Consider the following 19,110-nt stretch of genomic DNA (forward strand, 5'->3'; position numbering starts at 1 on the left):
GGTATATGGAGACTGTCTAGTGCTTAGAACACTGAACTAGGAGGCAACAAAGGAAGCGCCTTTCTGGAGCCTTGGATAAGCCACTTTCTCTCCAGCTGAAAACAAGGGCCTCTATTCTACAAACTTCTGAGGTATGCAAAAAGTAGTACACAAAATTCTATCTTCATGGAAAGAAGTCAAATATTCTCCAATGAAGGGAGTATATCTTATCAGCCAACAAATGCCATGTGTGGACCTCCTCCACATACTTAGCCTTTTAAACACAGCAACACTACAGATTATAATCAGGTGTCTGTCTCATTGTCTTTTTCTCACATCAGATGAGACAATAAAGCATTATTTAGGGAAGGAAAGTTCTGAAAAACTCACTGAGATTCCTTCCAGAGTTCAGCCCCTGGACATCACATTTAGTCCCGGCTTGAATGCTCTCAAACATCTGTTTAATGAATTTGTTTATTGTTTATTTTTGTGCAAGCTGACCAGAAAATGTGCTGCTTCGCTAAAAATGTATCATTACATTGTGCTTTTCATCAGACGAGGCCTGAGTGCCAAAGTCGTGGCTTCTCAGCTATTTCAGGCAGCTGCACTACAGTACATGACAGGTGGGCTCTGCTTGTGGTTGCCTTGGAGGAAGTATGCCAGACGTGGTTTCCTTTCTAAAACTGGCAACCAAAAATGAATCTGACATACGCAAACCACGGTCCTCTATGTTGACTATACTTTCCAGTTTTGAGGAAATGTAATTAAAGCTTCTCAATCCAGGGCTGAACCTGCTCTCAGTACTTCAATGGAGACTGAAGATTCAAACATGGCAGTACTGAAATACCTTAATAGAAAGCAACTTCAACTGTATTAGTAAAATCATGGCAGCTGGGCTTCAACGCTAAGAAATGTAAGGTCATGCATCTCGGCTGCGGAAATCCATGCAAAACTTACACCTTGAATGGAGAAACACTAGCTAAGACTTCAGAAGAACGGGACTTGGGTGTGATCGTCAGTTCAGACATGAAGGCTGCCAAACAAGTGGAGCAGGCCTCATCCAAGGCAAGGCAAATGTTGGGATGTATCAATAGAGGCTTCATCAGCCGTCAACCTGAAGTCATAATGCCGCTCTACAGAACCATGGTGAGACCTCACCTGGAATACTGTGTGCAATTTTGGAGACCACACTACCAAAAAGACGTGCTTCGAGCTGAGTCGGTCCAGCGAATGGCCACTAGAATGGTCTCCGGACTCAGGAGTCTCCCATACGAGGAAAGACTGAACAAACTGCAGCTCTACACTCTTGAGGAGCGTAGAGAAAGGGGAGACATGATTGAGACGTTTAAGTACATCACAGGTCGTGTCGAGGCGGAAAGCGATATATTCTGCCCCAAGGGATCCTCGATCACAAGGGGACACCCGTTCAAACTCAGAGGAGGGAAATTTAATGGTGACACCAGGAAGTATTTCTTTACAGAAAGGGTAGTAGATCACTGGAACAAACTTCCGGTGCAGGTGGTCGAGGCCACCAGTGTACTCGACTTTAAAAATAAATGGGACATCCACGTGGGATCCCTACGGGGGTCGAGCTAAGGAGCTGGGTCATTAGTACTCGGACTCGATGGGGTGGGACAGAAGAGTGGGCAGACTTGGTGGGCTGTAGCCCTTTTCTGCCGTCATCTTTCTATGTTTCTATGTTCTATGTTTCTATACTAAGTGCAAACAACTTACAGCTTTCCATCTGAGAGACTATTAAACTTGGAGACATTCTATAGCCACCCAGGGAATATTTTTCTTTATTTTTTGGGCATCACAAAAGAAATGGATATCTTTTTTGAGACACGGTGATCAGAACTGAACACAATACTCAAGGTGAGGTCCCACCACAGAGCGATATAGAGACAATCTAACATTCTTTGTCTTATTTACCATCTCACTCCTAATAATTCCTAGAATCCTGTTTACTTTTTTGGCCGTCACCGCACATTGGGCAGAAGATTTCAATAAAGTATCTATGATGACATCTAGGTCTTTTTCTTGGGTGCTGACTCCTAAGGAACGTATGATTTGGATTATTAAGAACATAAGAATAGCCTTACTGGGTCAGACCAATGGCCCATCTAGCCCAGTAGCCCATCATCATGGTGGCCAATCCAGGTCACTAGTACCTGGCAAACACCCAAAGAGTAGCAACATTCCATGCTATCGATCCAGGACAAGCAGCGACTTCCCCCATGTCTGTCTCAATAACAGACTATGGACTTCCAGGGATTTCAAACCTTTTTTAAAACCAGCTACACAAATTGCTCTTACCACATCCTCTGGAAAAGCATTCCAGAGCTTAACTATTCTCTGAGTGAAAAAATATTTCCTCCTATTGATTTTAAAAGTATTTCCCTGTCACTTCATTGAGTGTCCCTAGTCCTTGTAATTTTTGACAAGAGCAAAAAATCAATCCACTTGTACCCATTCTACTCCACTCAGAATTCTTCCCAATGTGCATTATTTTGTATTTGTAAAAAACAGGAAGGAATGGAGGGAAGTATAGTACAAAGATTCAAAAATATCACTCCAAAACAAAAGCACCATACAAGCCAAAAAAGCTAACTTATTACTTAAGCGAAAGAAAAGCCTCAGACAAACGGAGAGATGTACCCACACTCTTCCACCAAAGCATCATAGGCAAAAACTTTCGCACAAGTTTAAAGTTAGCAGGTGGGAGCAAAAAATAGCCGAGAATGATTAATGGTAAAAACCACTGAACACAAACAGGCCAGGTCGACGATAGTTTTGTGGCCGGTAACCAGGCTATCTGTACGCAGATCCTAACTGCTGCTATTTTTTGCTCCCACCTGCTAACTTTAAACTTGTGCGAAAGTTTTTTGCCTATGATGCTTTGGTGGAAGAGTGTGGGTACATCTCTCCGTTTGTCTGAGGCTTTTCTTTCGCTTAAATAATAAGCTAGCTTTTTTGGCTTGTGTGGTGCTTTTGTTTTGGAGTGTTACTTTGCATTTGTCCACATTAAATTTCATTTGCCATTTGGATGCAATTTCTTAGGGTCTTCCTGTAAATCTTCATAGTCCACACATGTTTTAACAACTTTTGAATAGTTTCATGTCATCTGCAGATTTAATCACCTCACTTGTTGCTCCGATTTCCAGATCATTTATAAATATGTTAAATAGCACTAGTCACAGTACAGATCCCTGTGGCACTGCACTTTCCACCCCCCTTCATTGAGAAAAAAGGCTATTTAACCCCACCCTTTTGTTTCCTATCCCTTAACCAGTTCCTAATTCACAACAGAACATTGCCTCCTATCCCATGGCATTTTAATTTTCTCTCATATGGGACTTTGTCAAAAGCTTTCTGGAATTCTAGATATACTACATCAACTGGCTTATCTTTATCCACAAGTTTATTCACATCAAAGACAGAAAGCTACATAGATAGATAGATATAGAGGGAGGAGCCTAATGCCCTTATTGGTTCATATACCTAAGGACCTTCCCCCCTTGGGAAGAGCCTTAGGTGTCTGAGCCAGTCAGGGCCTGAGGCCCCTCCCTGTGCATCACATGATACACCAAGGAGGGGAATGCCCCCCATTTGGGATCTTCATAGTCCACACATGTTTTAACAACTTTTGAATAGTTTCATGTCATCTTTGTTCCCTCCCTCTTTCTTTTTCTGTTCCTTTTTGTAGTTATGTTTGTGTTGAGTGCTGGCACAGCATGATTGGTTGGTTCGTGCATGATGTCACCTGTAGATCTGTTTTAGCTGGTGTGCTCTCCCTCCCGGGCACCCCGCCCTCCAGCTGTCCTCTCTGCTCGTGTTCTGTTGGAGGCCAGGTTCCTGAAGAAGGGTTCCTCCCGAAACCAGCGCGGTTGAACCTTTCCTCCTGGCGCGGTTTTTCCGTCGGTGTGATATGTTCTTCACTTTTTGGCATGGTTTTTGATTTCGTTGTGATTTTGTGCGTGCTTTTGAGGGGGTTCGGCTGGCAGGGTTTGTGTGGGGGTCGCTCAGGTTGCTTGCTTGTGTTGTGTTGAGTTTTATTTACTCACCTTGATTGTTGATTGCTTTGATTCTTGCACACACAGGGCGCTCGATGATGGTGTGTGGGTGGAGGTTTATTGCCTTGACCCAGAAGTGAAGTGTCGGAGCTGCGCTCCTATCACTGAGGGTTCACACTGAGAGCGCCCTACAACATTATACAGTGTGTCATGCTCTTTTGACTTGTTACACTGTATTTGGCTTATAAGTTGTGAGACAGGTTTGGCACTGTGGGCTTCCCCCACGCAGACCTTGATGTGACTTGGTTGCCTTTTTTGTTTTTTCTAGTTTAGGATTTGTTTGGCAAATCAGGAGTGTCTTGTTGTTGTTGCCCCATTTGGGATCAGCAGGCCTCGGAGCTGGATGGACAGAGCCTCCCTCCTGCTCTCTTCAGACAAGGTATGGAGAAGGGGGGTTGGGGAGCATCCAGTGGCAGGAGGAAGTGGGCATCCCTCCTGCCTTTTTTTTTGGTGGGGGGAAGGTATGTGATAGTTCAGAGGGAGTGCATGATGATGGGGGGCATCCATTGGCAAGAGGAAGAGGGCATCCCTCCTGCCCTTTTTGCTTCTTGGGGTGGGTGATTGGTCCCGCTACCGGTTTGTCGGGGAAAGACATGGGGGAAGCCACTGCTTGCTCTGGTATCGGTAGCATGGACTATTGCTACTACACTTTTCCCTCCATATTCGCAGGAGATATGTTCAAAGACGGCCCACGAATACCCCCTTCCCCCCAACAAAAACACCCACAAATAACTTTTTACTAACATATTCACAGATTTTTGGTATAGCCCCCACAAATACTGTGAAATTGTGAATAAAACTTATCAGTGTTAAAATTTTCTCTCTGCACACTTTTCGCTGATGCTGCCATTTGCCTGACCACGCTGAAAAAAACCCAAATGCCCTGAACTTTCTCGGCACTCCAAGATGATGTCATTTGGAAAGCAGAGCTACCAACACAAAACCCGCGAGTAACTGAAGTAACGAGTACTGAAGTTGCGAATATGGAGGGAGAAGTGTATTTGGAATTCTGCCAAGTACTTAAACCATGGACTGATCACCGCTGGAAGCGGGATACTGGGCTAGCTGGAGCATCGATCTGGCTCAGTATTCTTGTGTTCAGCATCAGGTCACCCATATTCTGTTACAGAACAGAGCATAAGCTGGCATTTGCACGACAACTTTAGGTACCATCACTTATTCGTTATAAAAGGCAGACATAAATGTTAGCATGTAAATATTGCATTTGTTATATTTACAATTTAGTTATATGAATAGGTTAGGACCCAATCTATACCCAAGCTCCGACCAAAGTGAATGTTCCATAGCAATTATGTACTATGCAAATTGTACACTAATGACCTCTTTTAAAAAGCCGTGCTAGAGGCTGCCGTGCGGCAACAGCCCCGAAGCCCTTTAAATCTCTACGGGCTTCGGGACCGTTAGTGCAGCGCAGCCATTAGTGCGGCTTTGTAAAAGAGGCCGTAAATTTGTAGAACACTGGTGCCCAATTGGAACTTATTTTCGTGAAAGTTACACTCACACGTGTAAGTGCTAGCATTCTATAATCGGTATACAAATGGTGCTTAAATTTAGGAGCTAAGATTCTAGAATGAGGTGGAAAATGTATGAACTGTTCTGAAGTGCACTTTGCAGAAAAACAACACAAAGGCTCTGATTCTATAAACAGTGCCTAACACACAGGTGCCAAGGAATGCAATGCATAACACATATCAATCTTAAGTTAGGTGCCATTTACAGAATTGTGCCCAGCGGGACATAAATTGAACTTCGGCACCAGAAGGCATCAAAACCTTAGGCACACCCTATTTATGTTAGGGTTTTCTTGGCCTAAATACCAGTGCCTAAGTCCAGTTTAAGCAAATATATGCAAAACACGCCCACAAGCCACCCTTAACCACATCCACTTTCTGGTAGGTGCCTTGGACTATGCGCCTAGCTGAAAGTGGTAGGCGTCTACTGAGTTAGGTATCTAGCAACCAATTAATGTTAATGTAAGCCAATTATGGAGGTGCTAATTGCTTGTGAATAAGCTTTTTAAATAATTAAGTTAGGCACCTAACTTTAGGTCCTAGATTCACTAACCTCACGGATCCGATCCGATTCACAATGCATCCTCATGCACATGGATGTGATCAGAGGCACGCCCCACGCCAGAGCGATCAGGCACAGCAATCCTGACACATGTGCAGACCATCTTTTTTGCCTGTAGATGGTCTGCGCATACGCTTGCTCTCCGTGAACAAAGCATTTTTTTACTTTTATAAGCTTAGCAAAATGAGAAAAAGCAGCTTTTGAGACTACTGCAGCATGGAAATCCCAGCACACAATCATTAAAGACTCTCCTGCTCTCTGCCGCCGTTCCCTGCAGTGTGAGCCCCTGGTTTTAACCCGCGGGTTTAAAGTGGGGCTGCACTGCGGCATGTTCTGTAACTTAACAGAAATCCATGGGATCCATGGGATAAAACCACAAGCAGTGATTCTCAGTGCATTATACACACAGTCACTTGTTATCTTCATTTTTTGCGGTATATTTTATACTTTATTTACCATGGACTCCTGACGAAGACGTGTTGTCCGAAACACAGACCGTGTTGGGTCTCTTGGTTGGTAAAAAGGCTTTATATTACTGCATTTTAACCTTGGTACAATAAACTTTTGCCTGCATCTTGTACATTATCTGCAGTTTTTGGTTTGGTTTTCCTGTTTTGGTGGTTTTTCTGCAGATTTGGTTGGATTTCTTTTTGTTGCACTGTAGGGAAGGCCGGCAAGAGCAGGAGAGTCGGGGCGGCAAGAGCCTTACTAGTGACATCTGGAAGTCTTTTTGTAAATTCTTTAAGCCTGCTCTGAATTCCATGGGTGAAGAAGAAGAAATGTCTTCCAATTCAACTGTCCTTGTATCGCTCTTTCTTTTTTTTTTTGTGTGTGTGTTGTATGTTGCATTGTTTGGATGAGAGCAAGAAGAGAAACTGCTTTTGAGGGGCAGGAGAGTTGGTAGGGACGTGAGTGACTGGTCCTCAGCAGTCGCTTCTTTTTGAATCGGCCAGCCCAGTCGGTGTTCCTGCTTGTCTTTAATGAATCTCTGCCTTCCTACTTTGCATGCGCGGATCGGATCGGGTGCGGGTCGGATCGGGAGGAAGGTTAGTGAATTGGGTCAGGGTTGCAAAGTGGTTGGGGCCCGATCGGAGTCCTTCGTGAATCTAGCCCTAGGTGTCTTTTGTACAATCTGGGCCAAAGTGCCTGAACTTCCAAGTGTTTCCCTCTATTTTTCATTCAAATTACACATTTGCAAAATAACTTCACACTTTAGTACATGGGGCCCACAAACGAGACGACTTAAGGACTGATTTTTGGGCGTCCTTCCACTTTTTGGGGTTAGAATCTGTAACACTGAATTTCACCAAATAAGCTAACTCTGTAAAACTGTAACAATGCCCACGAGTTATCAAGGAAACTGTTCACTAAAAGTGCAAAAGAGGATGACTTTTCATATACTCACAGGTGTGATAGTGCTGAAAGGTCATTAAAAGCTCCGTCAGGTAAAAGAGAAATATCATTACCATGTAAAGACCTAACAAAAAAAACAGAAACACAAGACAATTATTTTCATCCATGGAGGAATAAGAGAATGTTCTTCCTACTACCAAACAGCTAACAAGACTACTTCAAACTAGAGGTCTGCACGGGAATGGGGATCGCGGGAAACCCGCAGGTCTCGCAGGAATCCCCCCATAACCCACGGGACTCTCATGGGGACCCCCCTCTGGCTCACGGGACTCCCACGGGGACCCCCCTCTAGCCAACGGGACTCCCATGGGGATGGAAGGCTTTGGAAGCAGGGTTCGTCCATATAATATAATGGACACGTCAGCCTTAGTAAAAGAGGGGGTTTATAAGTTAATTACCTGAACAGAAAACAAAAAAAGGGTTCCACCAAAGAGATTCCACAAGGAAAACAGCAGCGCAAATACAAAAGAAACTGTGGAATTGATAATCCTGTCAGAATTAATTGCTGCTTTTTATGGGGACGGGCGGGGATGGAGGTAATTCCTTGCGGGGATGGGTGGGGATGGAGAGGATCCTGACGGGGATGGGTGGGGACGGAGAGGATCCTGGCGGGGACGGGTGGGATTTCTGTCCCCGTGCAACTCTCTACTTCAAACCCTTACCTTTTTTTGACCAAATAGATGAAATCAGTGAGGCTAGTCCAGTGTTCCCGCTAAGCTGCGCTGGGGTGCGCTGGCGCTCAAAATATTACCTCGCAGCGCACAAGTTTCTCGTCACAGCGCACACAGTGTAGAGCACAGTTCTTCAACCGCCGGTCCGCAAACAAAATCTTGCCGGTCCGCGAAGGATTCGGTCCCCGCCGCAACGAAAGGCCGGCGTCAGCTGACTTGCAACTTCCTGTTGCAGTCGCTGTGCCGGGACTCCTGCCTTCGCCGGGACTCCTGCCTTCCACCGCGTTTGCCTCCTGCCTTGTCTCCGCACCTCCAGACCAGCAGCGGCAGCTGTGTATGCTTTTAACTTCGGCACAGAGCTGCCCCTAATCAATAGTTTAGCGCGGTTTCATAAGGCAGCCTCGGGGCCTTTGCTAGGCCGGCCCACATCGCATCATCGAAGCGGGCCGGCTATCAAAGGCCCCGAGGCTGCCTCATGAAACTGCGCTAAACTATTGATTAGGGGCAGCTCTGTGCCGAAGTTAAAAGCATACAGAGCTGCCGCTGCTGGTCTGAACTCTTGGGCCGCTGAAGGAGGGCAAAAAGCAGCTGTCCTGGAGGTTTCCCTTCCTCTCGCCTTTACAGGTTCCTTTTTTCCACCTTTTTTTTTTTCCTTCAAACGGCAACGGGCCCCAGCATCGACATCAATCAAGTAAGTTCCACTGTCAATCAAGCGGTTCTGCTCGGCCAAAGCTTCCCCTGTGACATGAGCCACCCTCAGGGGAAAGAAAGTGACCCACAAAGGTGAGGGGAAGGGGGGCAGATGATGGAAGTTGGGGGGGGGAGAGAGAGAGAGAGAGAGAAGGGGCAGATGATGGAATGGAGGAGATGAGAGAGAGAGAGAAGGGGACAGATGATGGAAGTGAGAAGAAGGGAGAGAGAGCAGAAGGCAGATGGATGTCAGTTGAGAAGGGAGAGCAGATGCTGAATGGAAGTGGGGAAAGAACACATACTGGATGGAAGGAGGAGATAAATAAAGGGGGAAGAAAATAGTAAGATAATGGAGGGGTGAGGGAAAGGGGTGACAAGCTGTGTGTAGACACAGTGAAAAGAGGGAAACGGGACTAAATAGTAAGAAAGAATTTAATTTAGATGGAGGCAGAAAATAGAGAAGGAAGACCAGAGAAGAAAAGGGAAGAGAGAGCAGAGAATGATCAGATCTGAGTGGAGGAAATGAGAAGAGAGATATGCTAAAAACCACAGGGGGGAGGGAAGGATAGAGATGCCAGACCATGAGGGGAACAGAAGGAAGATGATGGATGCTAGACCAAATTGGGGGGTGGGGGGGGGGCAGGAGGAGAGATGGCAGGGAAAGACAGACAGTGAATGGAAGGGGCAGATGCTGGACTGAAGAGACAGAGAAGGTTATCATGCTGCTGTACCGGGCCATGGTACGCCCTCACCTGGAGTACTGCGTCCAGCACTGGTACTTTAAGAAGGACACGGTACTACTCGAAAGGATCCAGAGAAGAGCAACTAAAATGGTTAAGGGGCTGGAGGAGTTGCCGTACAGCGAAAGATTAGAGAAACTGGGCCTCTTCTCCCTTGAGCAGAGGAGATTGAGAGGGGACATGATAGAAACATTCAAGGTACTGAAGGGAATAGACTTAGTAGCTAAGGCAGGGAGAACGAGAGGGCACTCTCTAAAGTTGAAAGGGGATAGATTCCATACAAACGTAAGGAAGTTCTGTGGTAGAAAGCAACATATTTATTTGGCTCATAACTTGCTGGCGCCCGATATTTTTAGCTCACAGTGAAAAAAGTTTGCTCACAACACCCGCCCGCTTAGAGGGAACACTGGAGGCTACAGTACATTTTTTGTGTGCAATGTACAGCAAATCATACATTTTTCTAAGTAAAAATTTAAAGAAAAAATAATTTCTCCACCAAGCTCATTTTTCATACAGTTTACCTGCAAATAATTTATAGGTCGATATTCAAAGTGATTTAACCAGCCAGAAATGGCTCCTGGATGGATAAATCTCCTGTTTGGGGTTAACTGCTCATTTTCAGCAGCACTTACCCCCTCCCCCCCTTTTACAAAACCACAATAATAGTTGTTAGCGCAGGCCGGCGTGCTGAATGCTCTGCGCTGCTCCCAACACTCATAGGAATTCTATGAGCGTCGGGAACAGCGCAGAGCATTCAGAGCGCCAGCCTGCACTAAAAACTGCAATCGCAGTTTTGTAAAAGGGGCGGGGGGAGGTTAATTGGTTAATGCCAAGGAAAATAACTGCCTTGTGCCGGACTGCAAACCAGCTATTTTGGGGGCGTTCCAGGTGCAGAATCAGCACTTGGCCACTTAAGTGCCAATATTCAGTACTTAACCGGCCAGGTTAACCACACGTGAAAAGGATCACCTAAAAGTCAGTCTTACCTTTATGCAGTAGCCCATAGCTGGTTAAGTGCTGAATATTACACTTAAATGGCTATGCATTTGCTGGTTCTGCAAAACTGGATATTCATTGCCAAAGCCCGGACAGGGCTCAGCAATGAACAACTGGGAATAACCCTGGCGGCAGTCAGCAAAACACTGAATACCACAGGTGAATATCAACCCCTTATCAGCTGCTTTTGGGGATTTTGCAATTATTTTCATTTATTTATTTGGAGCTCCTTTAACAAAGACGCGTTAGGCTTTTTTATTACTGACCGCGGTAGTATTAGGTTCGACGCACATAGAATTCCTATGAGCTTCAGAGCAAATATCGCCATGGCCAGTGATAAAAATGCCTAACACAGCTTTGTAAAAAGGGGGGAGAATTTATTTATTTAAAAAATTTCTAACCATAATCATAGACTGATACAATATAGCGTATCTAAAATTAATCTTAACCAGTACTAAAATCCAATCAGCTAATCCAACTAAGAACCTATGGTGGTCCTTTTATTAAGGCGCGCTATCCATTTTAGCGCATGCTAATGCGTCCATAGACTATAAAGGACACGTTAGCATTTAGTGCGCGCTAAAACGGCTAGCGCATCTTAGTAAAAGGACCCCTATTATTTTGAATAACACCTTGTATGCGTAAGTTTGCGTGCATAATTTTATGTACGGCGAAAGCAAAAAAGTACAAACAGGGCAAAACCGTACCTTATATTTCAAAATTTAATGCACAGCTTGCTATTGAGGAGCTTTCAACATCAAGTACATTTTGACTATGCCACTATGATAGTAATCTTATATGTCTCTAATTTAGGCAGCCATTCATATGCTATAATCACTAGATCACAACCAGGAACACAAGCCCCTTAAATGTCAGCATAGAGTCACAGAAGATTTACATTAATTTAAAGGGTACATTTTTACTTGTAGCAAGCTAGGGCATGATCAATAGTGACCAAGGTAACTGAAGAGCTTAGTTCTAAAATCTGTTAAGTGTGAAAAGCTGATTTCTGAATAAATGAATGTTTTTATTTTCAAGAATTCTAGTCAATATAGGAATTTTTTCACTACATATTATACCTTATGCCCTCTTTTGCAAAGCCGATTACTGCGACAGCTCGTGGTAATCGCACTGAAGCCAGTGGGGAATGAATGGGCTTCGGCGCTGTTGCTGCGCAGCTTCGTAAAAGAGGGTGAAAGGGCTACTTTTACAAAGCTGCAGCGGTGATGATGCCGCGGTAAATGGACCGAAGAAGCCCTTTCAATTCCTATGGCCACCATGGCTTTGTAAAAGAGGCCCAAAGTCCTTTTAGTGTCAATTTCACCTATCCTATGGTTATCTATGAATGTAGCTTGTTTCTGGTATAAACTCATTTTTGAAAATAATGTGCTCAACAAGTTTTGGAACTATACTCTTCAATAACAACCGACACATGACATGGTTTAATATGCTTGATGCAGTTCCAGGAGAGAGAGGTTCATGCGCAGTGTTTGCTCTAAGCCAGGGGTGTCCAACCTTTTGACTTCCCTGGGCCGCATTGGCCAAAAAAAATGTTTCTGGGGCCGCAGAAACACGCAAACGCTGCAGCAAGACAGAGGAGGGAGCTGGCAAGATGGTAAACACTCGGGGGCAGCAGAGAAAAACACTGCATCACCCTCGACAAGGGCCATACAAAATGCTTCACGGGGCCGCATGCGGACCTTGGGCCGCAGGTTGGACACCCCTGCTCTAAGCTGTGCAGGAATCCTCCACCTGCATTCCTGCCAGTGGGAAGTGTGGCTCCAAAACATTTTCAGTAGCAAGGGACAGGCTATTTCTGCAGGACATCAGAGGACCTGTTTGTCAAGTTTCAAGTTTTATTAAAATTTGATAAAACGCTAATCATAAATTCTAAGGGGCTCATAATTGAAAGAGAAAAATGTCCAAAAACCAGCCTAAGTCGGCACTTGGACGATCATCAGTCAAAAACGTCCAAGTGCCGATAATCAAACCAGGTTTAGGATGTATTTATAAACGACCTAGGCCTCCATAGTGCTGCTGAACGACCATAGCTAAACAGGGTGTGTCAGGAGGAGTGTCGAGGGCGGGATTTGGGCGGGACGTAGGCCGCCGTACTGCATGTATAATTGAAAGTTATACAGCACAGAATCGACGGAACTTGGACGTTGTGACTTAGACAAAGTCACAAAAACCCACCTAAAGTGACCAAATAAGCACTGCAAACACATAATACAGACCCCCTACACACTACCCTAGTGATCACCGACCCCCCCATAAAAATATTAATCATAACTTGAAAATTGTGCTTCTAGAACATCATCACCTGGCAGCCTGACATAAGAAAGCCTAGTCGTGCTGCACAGAGGCGTCTTAAACCGTCTTGGGGGTGGGTTAAGGACCCATAAAGAGGTAGATCCATGCCCATAAGCCCCTGTAATCACTGCACTGATATTGAAACATGTGCACTCCCCTATACACCCCCAAACCCCTTTTGTATTAGCATATAAATGACTCCTGCAGCCATAAGGGCTATTGGGGTGGTAGATAAGTGGGTCTAGGGGATTCTGGAGGTGTTTTAGGGTGGGGGCTCACTGTGACCTATAACGGAGCTGTAGTTTGATGATGACATGGCACCCTTTTTGTGAAGTTCACAGCAGTGCCCTGTAAGGTATCCCATTATTTAGGTGCCATGTCTGGGTGTTCAGTCCATCACTTTGCAGATCCCTCCCAGGTCCAATGGGGCTTATTCTAGGCGTTTTTGACTTGGATGAAAAGTTGGACGAAAATGTGGTATAAAGATGGATGATTTAGCGACTTGGATGATCAGATCAGCAGGACGTATACTTAGACGATTTTCAAAATGAAAAAAAAATTTGGGTGTATTTTTCAAAAATGTATCCTTGGCTGTTTTTTTACTTTGGACAACTTGTAACTTAGACGAAAATGGACTTAGACATTCCTTTCGTTTATACTCCTCCACGCGTTTAACAATTAAAAAATTAAAATGGGGAACAATTAACATACTTATTAGTGATACGACATTACTTACATGAAAACAATAGGATAGTAGGGAGAAGTACAATTTTAAAAAGAAAAAGAATACAATTAAGGTTAAAAACAAGAGGGAAATGGGAGGAATCATATCCATGTTGAATATAAGTAATACAGAATTTGGCAAGGATGGACCCAGAGATCATTTAGCAATCATATGCATCTTTAAATAAGAAGTTTTTAAGGTTGCCTTTAATGTTATCTAAATTGTGCTCAGACCTTAAATGTGATGGTAACAAATTCCATATTGTAGGGGCTATAGTTGCGAATGAAGAAGCCCTATGAGTACTAATGATTTTTAAGGATGGGACATGAAGAAGGTGCTGAAATGCAGATCTTAAAGTTCATGGAGGATCATGAGGAATAAGAAACTTATGAATAAAAGCGGGTTCCTTGGTGTTCATAGTTTTAAAGGAGATTAAAGCAATTTTATATGTAATACGATGGTGGATTGGTAACCAGTGTGCACTTTTTAGCAAAGGGGTAATGTGGTCACAATTTTTCTTGTTTGTTATAATTTTTATGGCAGTGTTTTTTTTATTAATTGTAAGCATCCTTAATGACTGACAACATAATACCGAAGCACAGTCATTCACTGGCAGCAATGTGGTTGGAGGACTCCCACACAGCTTAGAGCAGACATGTCAGACTCTGGCCCGCGGGGTGATTAAATTTGGCCCATAATCTGGCCAGACATTTGGCCCGCCATTACTTCCTGCGGCAGACAGAATGCATGAGGATGCATGAATGCCTGGGGTCAGCACTCTTCTTCATTGGCCCTTGTGCTTGTCCGTCACCACTGAAACAGACGTCCGATTGGTGGGAGTAAGCATGCTCCATTTTCCTCCCTCCAGTGTCGAAATTGGAGCCCTGCCATCGCCGCAGCACGTTCCCCAGGCACCAACAGTTGGGGAGCCAAAGGAGGCGACGAAGGGCACATCCGGTCAAAAGCATCCAGCTGTATAACATCCAGGCGGGCCCTGCCAACCAAAAGCGATTCCTCGACGATGCCAGTGGGCTGCGGCACTTTAACCAGGCCCCGGTAGACAGGAACGCGATCCCACGAACACGAGATAGCAGCAGAGGAAAAGTGGCCAAAATTAAGAGGCACTGCACAGGCCTACAACAGGCAGAGCCCAAAAGCATCAATGCATGCCAGTAAGTAAGATTGAATTATTCTGCTGTTAACGGCCATGTTGTTTAATCAAAGAGGATAAAAAGACAAAATAAGGATCGATCAAAACAAAATCAAATAGTAAAAATAGGACAAAAACAATAAAAGAGAATAAAATAAAATAAAAAAATGATAAAAGGATGGCAGGAGGCACCACAACACAGATCAATATGGAATTACAATATGTCAGATTTGAAAGGTGTATCCTGCCAGAACTGGTGTTAGACAGCAGGCATGAACTAGGACCTAAAAGAGAGAGGAAAAGTCTTTTTTATTTATTTTGTTTACATCACAGAGCTGGCGTGGGATTGGAGAGGTTGTAATCCTATACTTCTACTAAGACTAAGGGGTCCTTTTATTAAGGCGCGTATTTAGCGCACGCTAAATCGGTTAGCATACCTTAATAAAAGGACCCCTTAAGTATCTTAATAAAAAATTCAACTTGGCCTATGTTTTTTATTTCGGCCCCTTGTGCGATTGAGTTTGACACCCCTGGCTTACAGGGAACAATGGCTATGGGTTCAACTGTAAGAGAGGCCAGGTACTGTGAATGGAAATATAAACCAGAATCTTATGCCCACAAACATGTTTGTGAGTCCCGGCCACACCCTGCCCTTACATATGCCTCCCTGTAAAATATGCGCTTTGTAAGACACATGTGCATTTACAGAATACCATTTTGGCAGAATGTTGGTACATATGGGCATATGCAATTGTTCCAGTGACATTCGCAGGTAATCAGTGAGTAACTCTTTGTGCAAGCTTAACAGAATTGCCTTATAACTGCACAAAAATAAAATGATCAATTACTTACAGCAATCTAAGTGACCTTAAGCCATCAAAGGTCCGGGTGGGTATACATCTCAGACGGTTGTAGCTCAGAATTCTGAAAGCGTGATAAAGTCGCAGTTAGGTACGATAACAAGATAAACACGCACCATAGTAAAGAGGAAAAGAAAAAGGGTCTCTTTTACTCCAGATTTCTGTGCAGCTTTTGTCTTCATGCATGCACTGACTAGAAGATTAAACTTACAAAGTAAGCAGCTGGGTCATGTTGCTGAAGCTCTGGTTGGAAAGAGTGCTGATTCTGTTGTTACTTAAATCTCTGGAAAAAAAAACCCATAACACAGGTGTTTAGTCTGACATGATGATGCCAGTCACAGTTTCTAAACACCTAAACTGGCAGCTGTAAAATGCCATTTCTTTGTTAAATGCAGCTACATGATTCAGGAACAAAGGTGACCTGTTCCAAGCCATGAAAGCAGCAAGTTGGAATCTTGCCCCATGTGGCACGCCCCCCAAGTGCTCCTGATGTGATCCCACTCCACCCATTTGCACTGTTGGCAAGGGAAACCAATTCCCAGGCCATGATTTTGGCACCTAACCTCCCCTTGTGCTCTGTGTTGCTACAGCTATAGCCCTCTGCATGGTCACTCACTGCATGCTTTTTTGTAGCATGTGATGGCCATGCACGCTCAGAGCTGCTCTGTAGGAAATAGAATGGGACCCCAGGCAACTGCCACTCCAAGGGACAGATTCTGTTTGAAAAGTCCAGAAGACCAATATTTGACGGTGTCAGGTCAAAAGCGCGCCGGGACAAAGGCGCGCCCAGACAATTGAGCGCAGCGCGGAGGCGCGCCCCACTCTAAATTACTGTTTTTAGGGCTCCGACGGGGGGCGTGGAGGGGAACCCCCCATTTTACTTTATAGACATTGTGCCGCGTTGTGGGGGCATTGTGGGGGTTGTAACCCCCCACATTTTACTGAAAACTTAACTTTTTCCCTGTTTTTAGGGAAAAAGTTCAGTTTACAGTAAAATGTGGAGGGTTACAACCCCCCAAATCCCCCATAACGCTGGCGCGATGTCTATTAAGTAAACTAGGGGGATTCCCCAACAAAACCCCCCGTCGGAGCCCCTAAAAACTGCAATTTTCTTCGGCGCGCGCCTCCGCACTGCGCTCAATTGTCGGCGCGCGCTTTTGTCTTTCGCGCCGTTGTCTATGAACCATATTTGACTCTGATCTGACATTCCTCGCTCATATCCCACTAGCAGTTCAAAAATGTTTCACTAAATTAAAAAATGATTCTCGTATATACTTGAATATAAACCCATCTGAATATAATCTGAGGTAACCCTTTTCCCCACAAAAAGGGGAGGGGGGAGGGAAGTTGGCTCGAATATAAACTGAGATTATAAGCTCTATTTAGCAGGGACTGGCTCTTGAATGCTTTAATTTACAGCACTGCATCCATCTAGTTCCCATCAGCTATTTTGGGTAGTGAGACTGCACGGGGCATAGGAGGATTGCCCATGTCCTGGCTCACCACTAGACCAGAAGGACTTAAGGTAGGCCCGGGGAGAGGCCTGCTATGGATCTGAGAGGGGGAGGACTCAAATATCAACTAAGACCCCCATTTTTGGTCCATATTTTTGGCTCCAAAATCTAGGTTTATATTCAGTACATTAACTGGAAATTATTACATCAACAATCTCTGTGCATCCTATTAGATGCACTTGTCATTTTTAGATTACTGTAATGTGTTTCACTCTGGAGCTATGATCAAGAGAACTTAAGCATCTTCAATGAATACAAAATACAGCAATAAAATAGATCAGTAACAACAGAAAATGTAAGTCCCTCCTTTAGGTCAAGCATTGGCTTCAGACTGCATTAAGCATTCTTTTTTTTTTTTTAAGTCTTAGTCTGGTCCATACAATAAACTATTCAGAGATAACTCTTTCTGTCTACATTCTTAGAGCCATATTTTCGCTTAAGGACATTTTGATCTTCTCTTCTTATTACTACTACTACTTATCACTTATATAACACTGAAAGGCATACACAGCGCTGTACATGTTGACAATTATAGATGGTCCCTGTTCGGAAGAGCTTACAATCTAACTTGGACAGACAGACATGACATATATACCCTTGTTTAACCTCCTCAAATTTGATACCATCCATCATACCATATTTTTAATGAAAGGGAACACTTTGGAACAATCATCCTTTTTTAAATCTTAGACTCAACACTTCCTTTCCACAGATGAAGTGAGGATTAAAAACAACAATTTCAGAAAGTATACAGAGAATAGACGAATAAACTCCAGTGAAAGGAACATGGGATGCTGGAGCTAAGAGCTCAGGATTCTGTTGCTCACTTTTCTTTTATTATTATTTTAAATATGCAATTTAATTTTCTATCCTTTTTCTTTTTTTTCTCATTCATTTTAACTGTTTAGATTTAATTTTACTATTAACTACTGAGATGGTATCCTATTCAGCAGTATATCAAATACAGTGGTACCTTGGATTACAAGCATAATCCGTTCCAGGAGCATGCTCGTAATCCAAAATGCTTGTTTATCAAAGTGAGTTTCCCCATAGGAAATAATGGAAACTCGCTTTGATACGTTCTCCCCCCACGAGAACTGGCATTGCTCCCCGCGAAGGCCACCCCTGCGATCTGGCACGCTCCCCCCTCCCCCCTCCCCCCCCCCGCGATCCGGCACCTCAGAGAGAACGTGAACTCGCAGGCCTTGAGCATGCGCAGATGCTCAAGGCCCAGCAAGAAGAGGAGGCAGATCTTCAGGCACCGGCACCAACCCACAGGACATACCGGTGCCCAGGCCCAGAAGACGGTAAGAAGCAGCGGGGGGGGGGGGGAGCAATTGCGGCAGGGAGGGTGCCCAATCACGGCCGGGGGGGGGTTGCCAGATCGCGGGGGAAGGGTGCCGGATCGCGGGGCGGCGCTTGTAAATCGAGCCACGCTCAGTTTCCGAGGTGCCGATTTTGTGAATGTTTTGCTCATCTTGCAAAACACTCGCAAACCGGTGCACTCATAAACCGAGGTACCACTGTATTAATAAACCTGTAACCCAACTCTTCATCCTGTTTTACAAATAGAAAGTAGGCGGGCCACACAGCACATGAGGAGCTAAATGATAAAATCCAAGAGCATAAATACTGTACCTGAATGTAACTCACTTTGGAAAATGGAATGAACTAAATGCATGAATAAATAAATACAAATACTTCACCCTTCTTACCCTATCTCCAACCCAAGCAATATCTCATTTTACTCTGGCCTTTTGAGGCCAGAGTATTTTTTAAGTTTGGGTGTATCTGTTATAAGGCTCTTTTTGGTTTATTACCTTCCTATTTGGTATCTTATCTGAAATTGTTCACTTCTTTAAAATGTACCAGAAATTCAGGTATGTTCCTCTT

At 44.3% G+C, this 19,110-nt stretch overlaps 1 protein-coding gene across 1 annotated transcript in view; it reads right to left on the minus strand.

The window, feature by feature from the left end:
• Positions 1-19,110, minus strand: part of SLIT2 (slit guidance ligand 2) — an 846,763-nt gene that overhangs the window by 98,109 nt on the left and 729,544 nt on the right. The window contains exons 22-24 of the mRNA XM_033948663.1: positions 15,915-15,986; positions 15,696-15,767; positions 7,552-7,623 (exon numbers count right to left, since the gene is read on the minus strand). Coding sequence (XP_033804554.1) covers positions 7,552-7,623; positions 15,696-15,767; positions 15,915-15,986 — 216 coding nt within the window. The remainder of the gene's footprint in view (positions 1-7,551; positions 7,624-15,695; positions 15,768-15,914; positions 15,987-19,110) is intronic.

The sequence above is a fragment of the Geotrypetes seraphini genome, chromosome 1, assembly GCF_902459505.1.
Source record: "Geotrypetes seraphini chromosome 1, aGeoSer1.1, whole genome shotgun sequence".
Taxonomy (NCBI): Eukaryota; Metazoa; Chordata; class Amphibia; order Gymnophiona; family Dermophiidae; genus Geotrypetes; species Geotrypetes seraphini.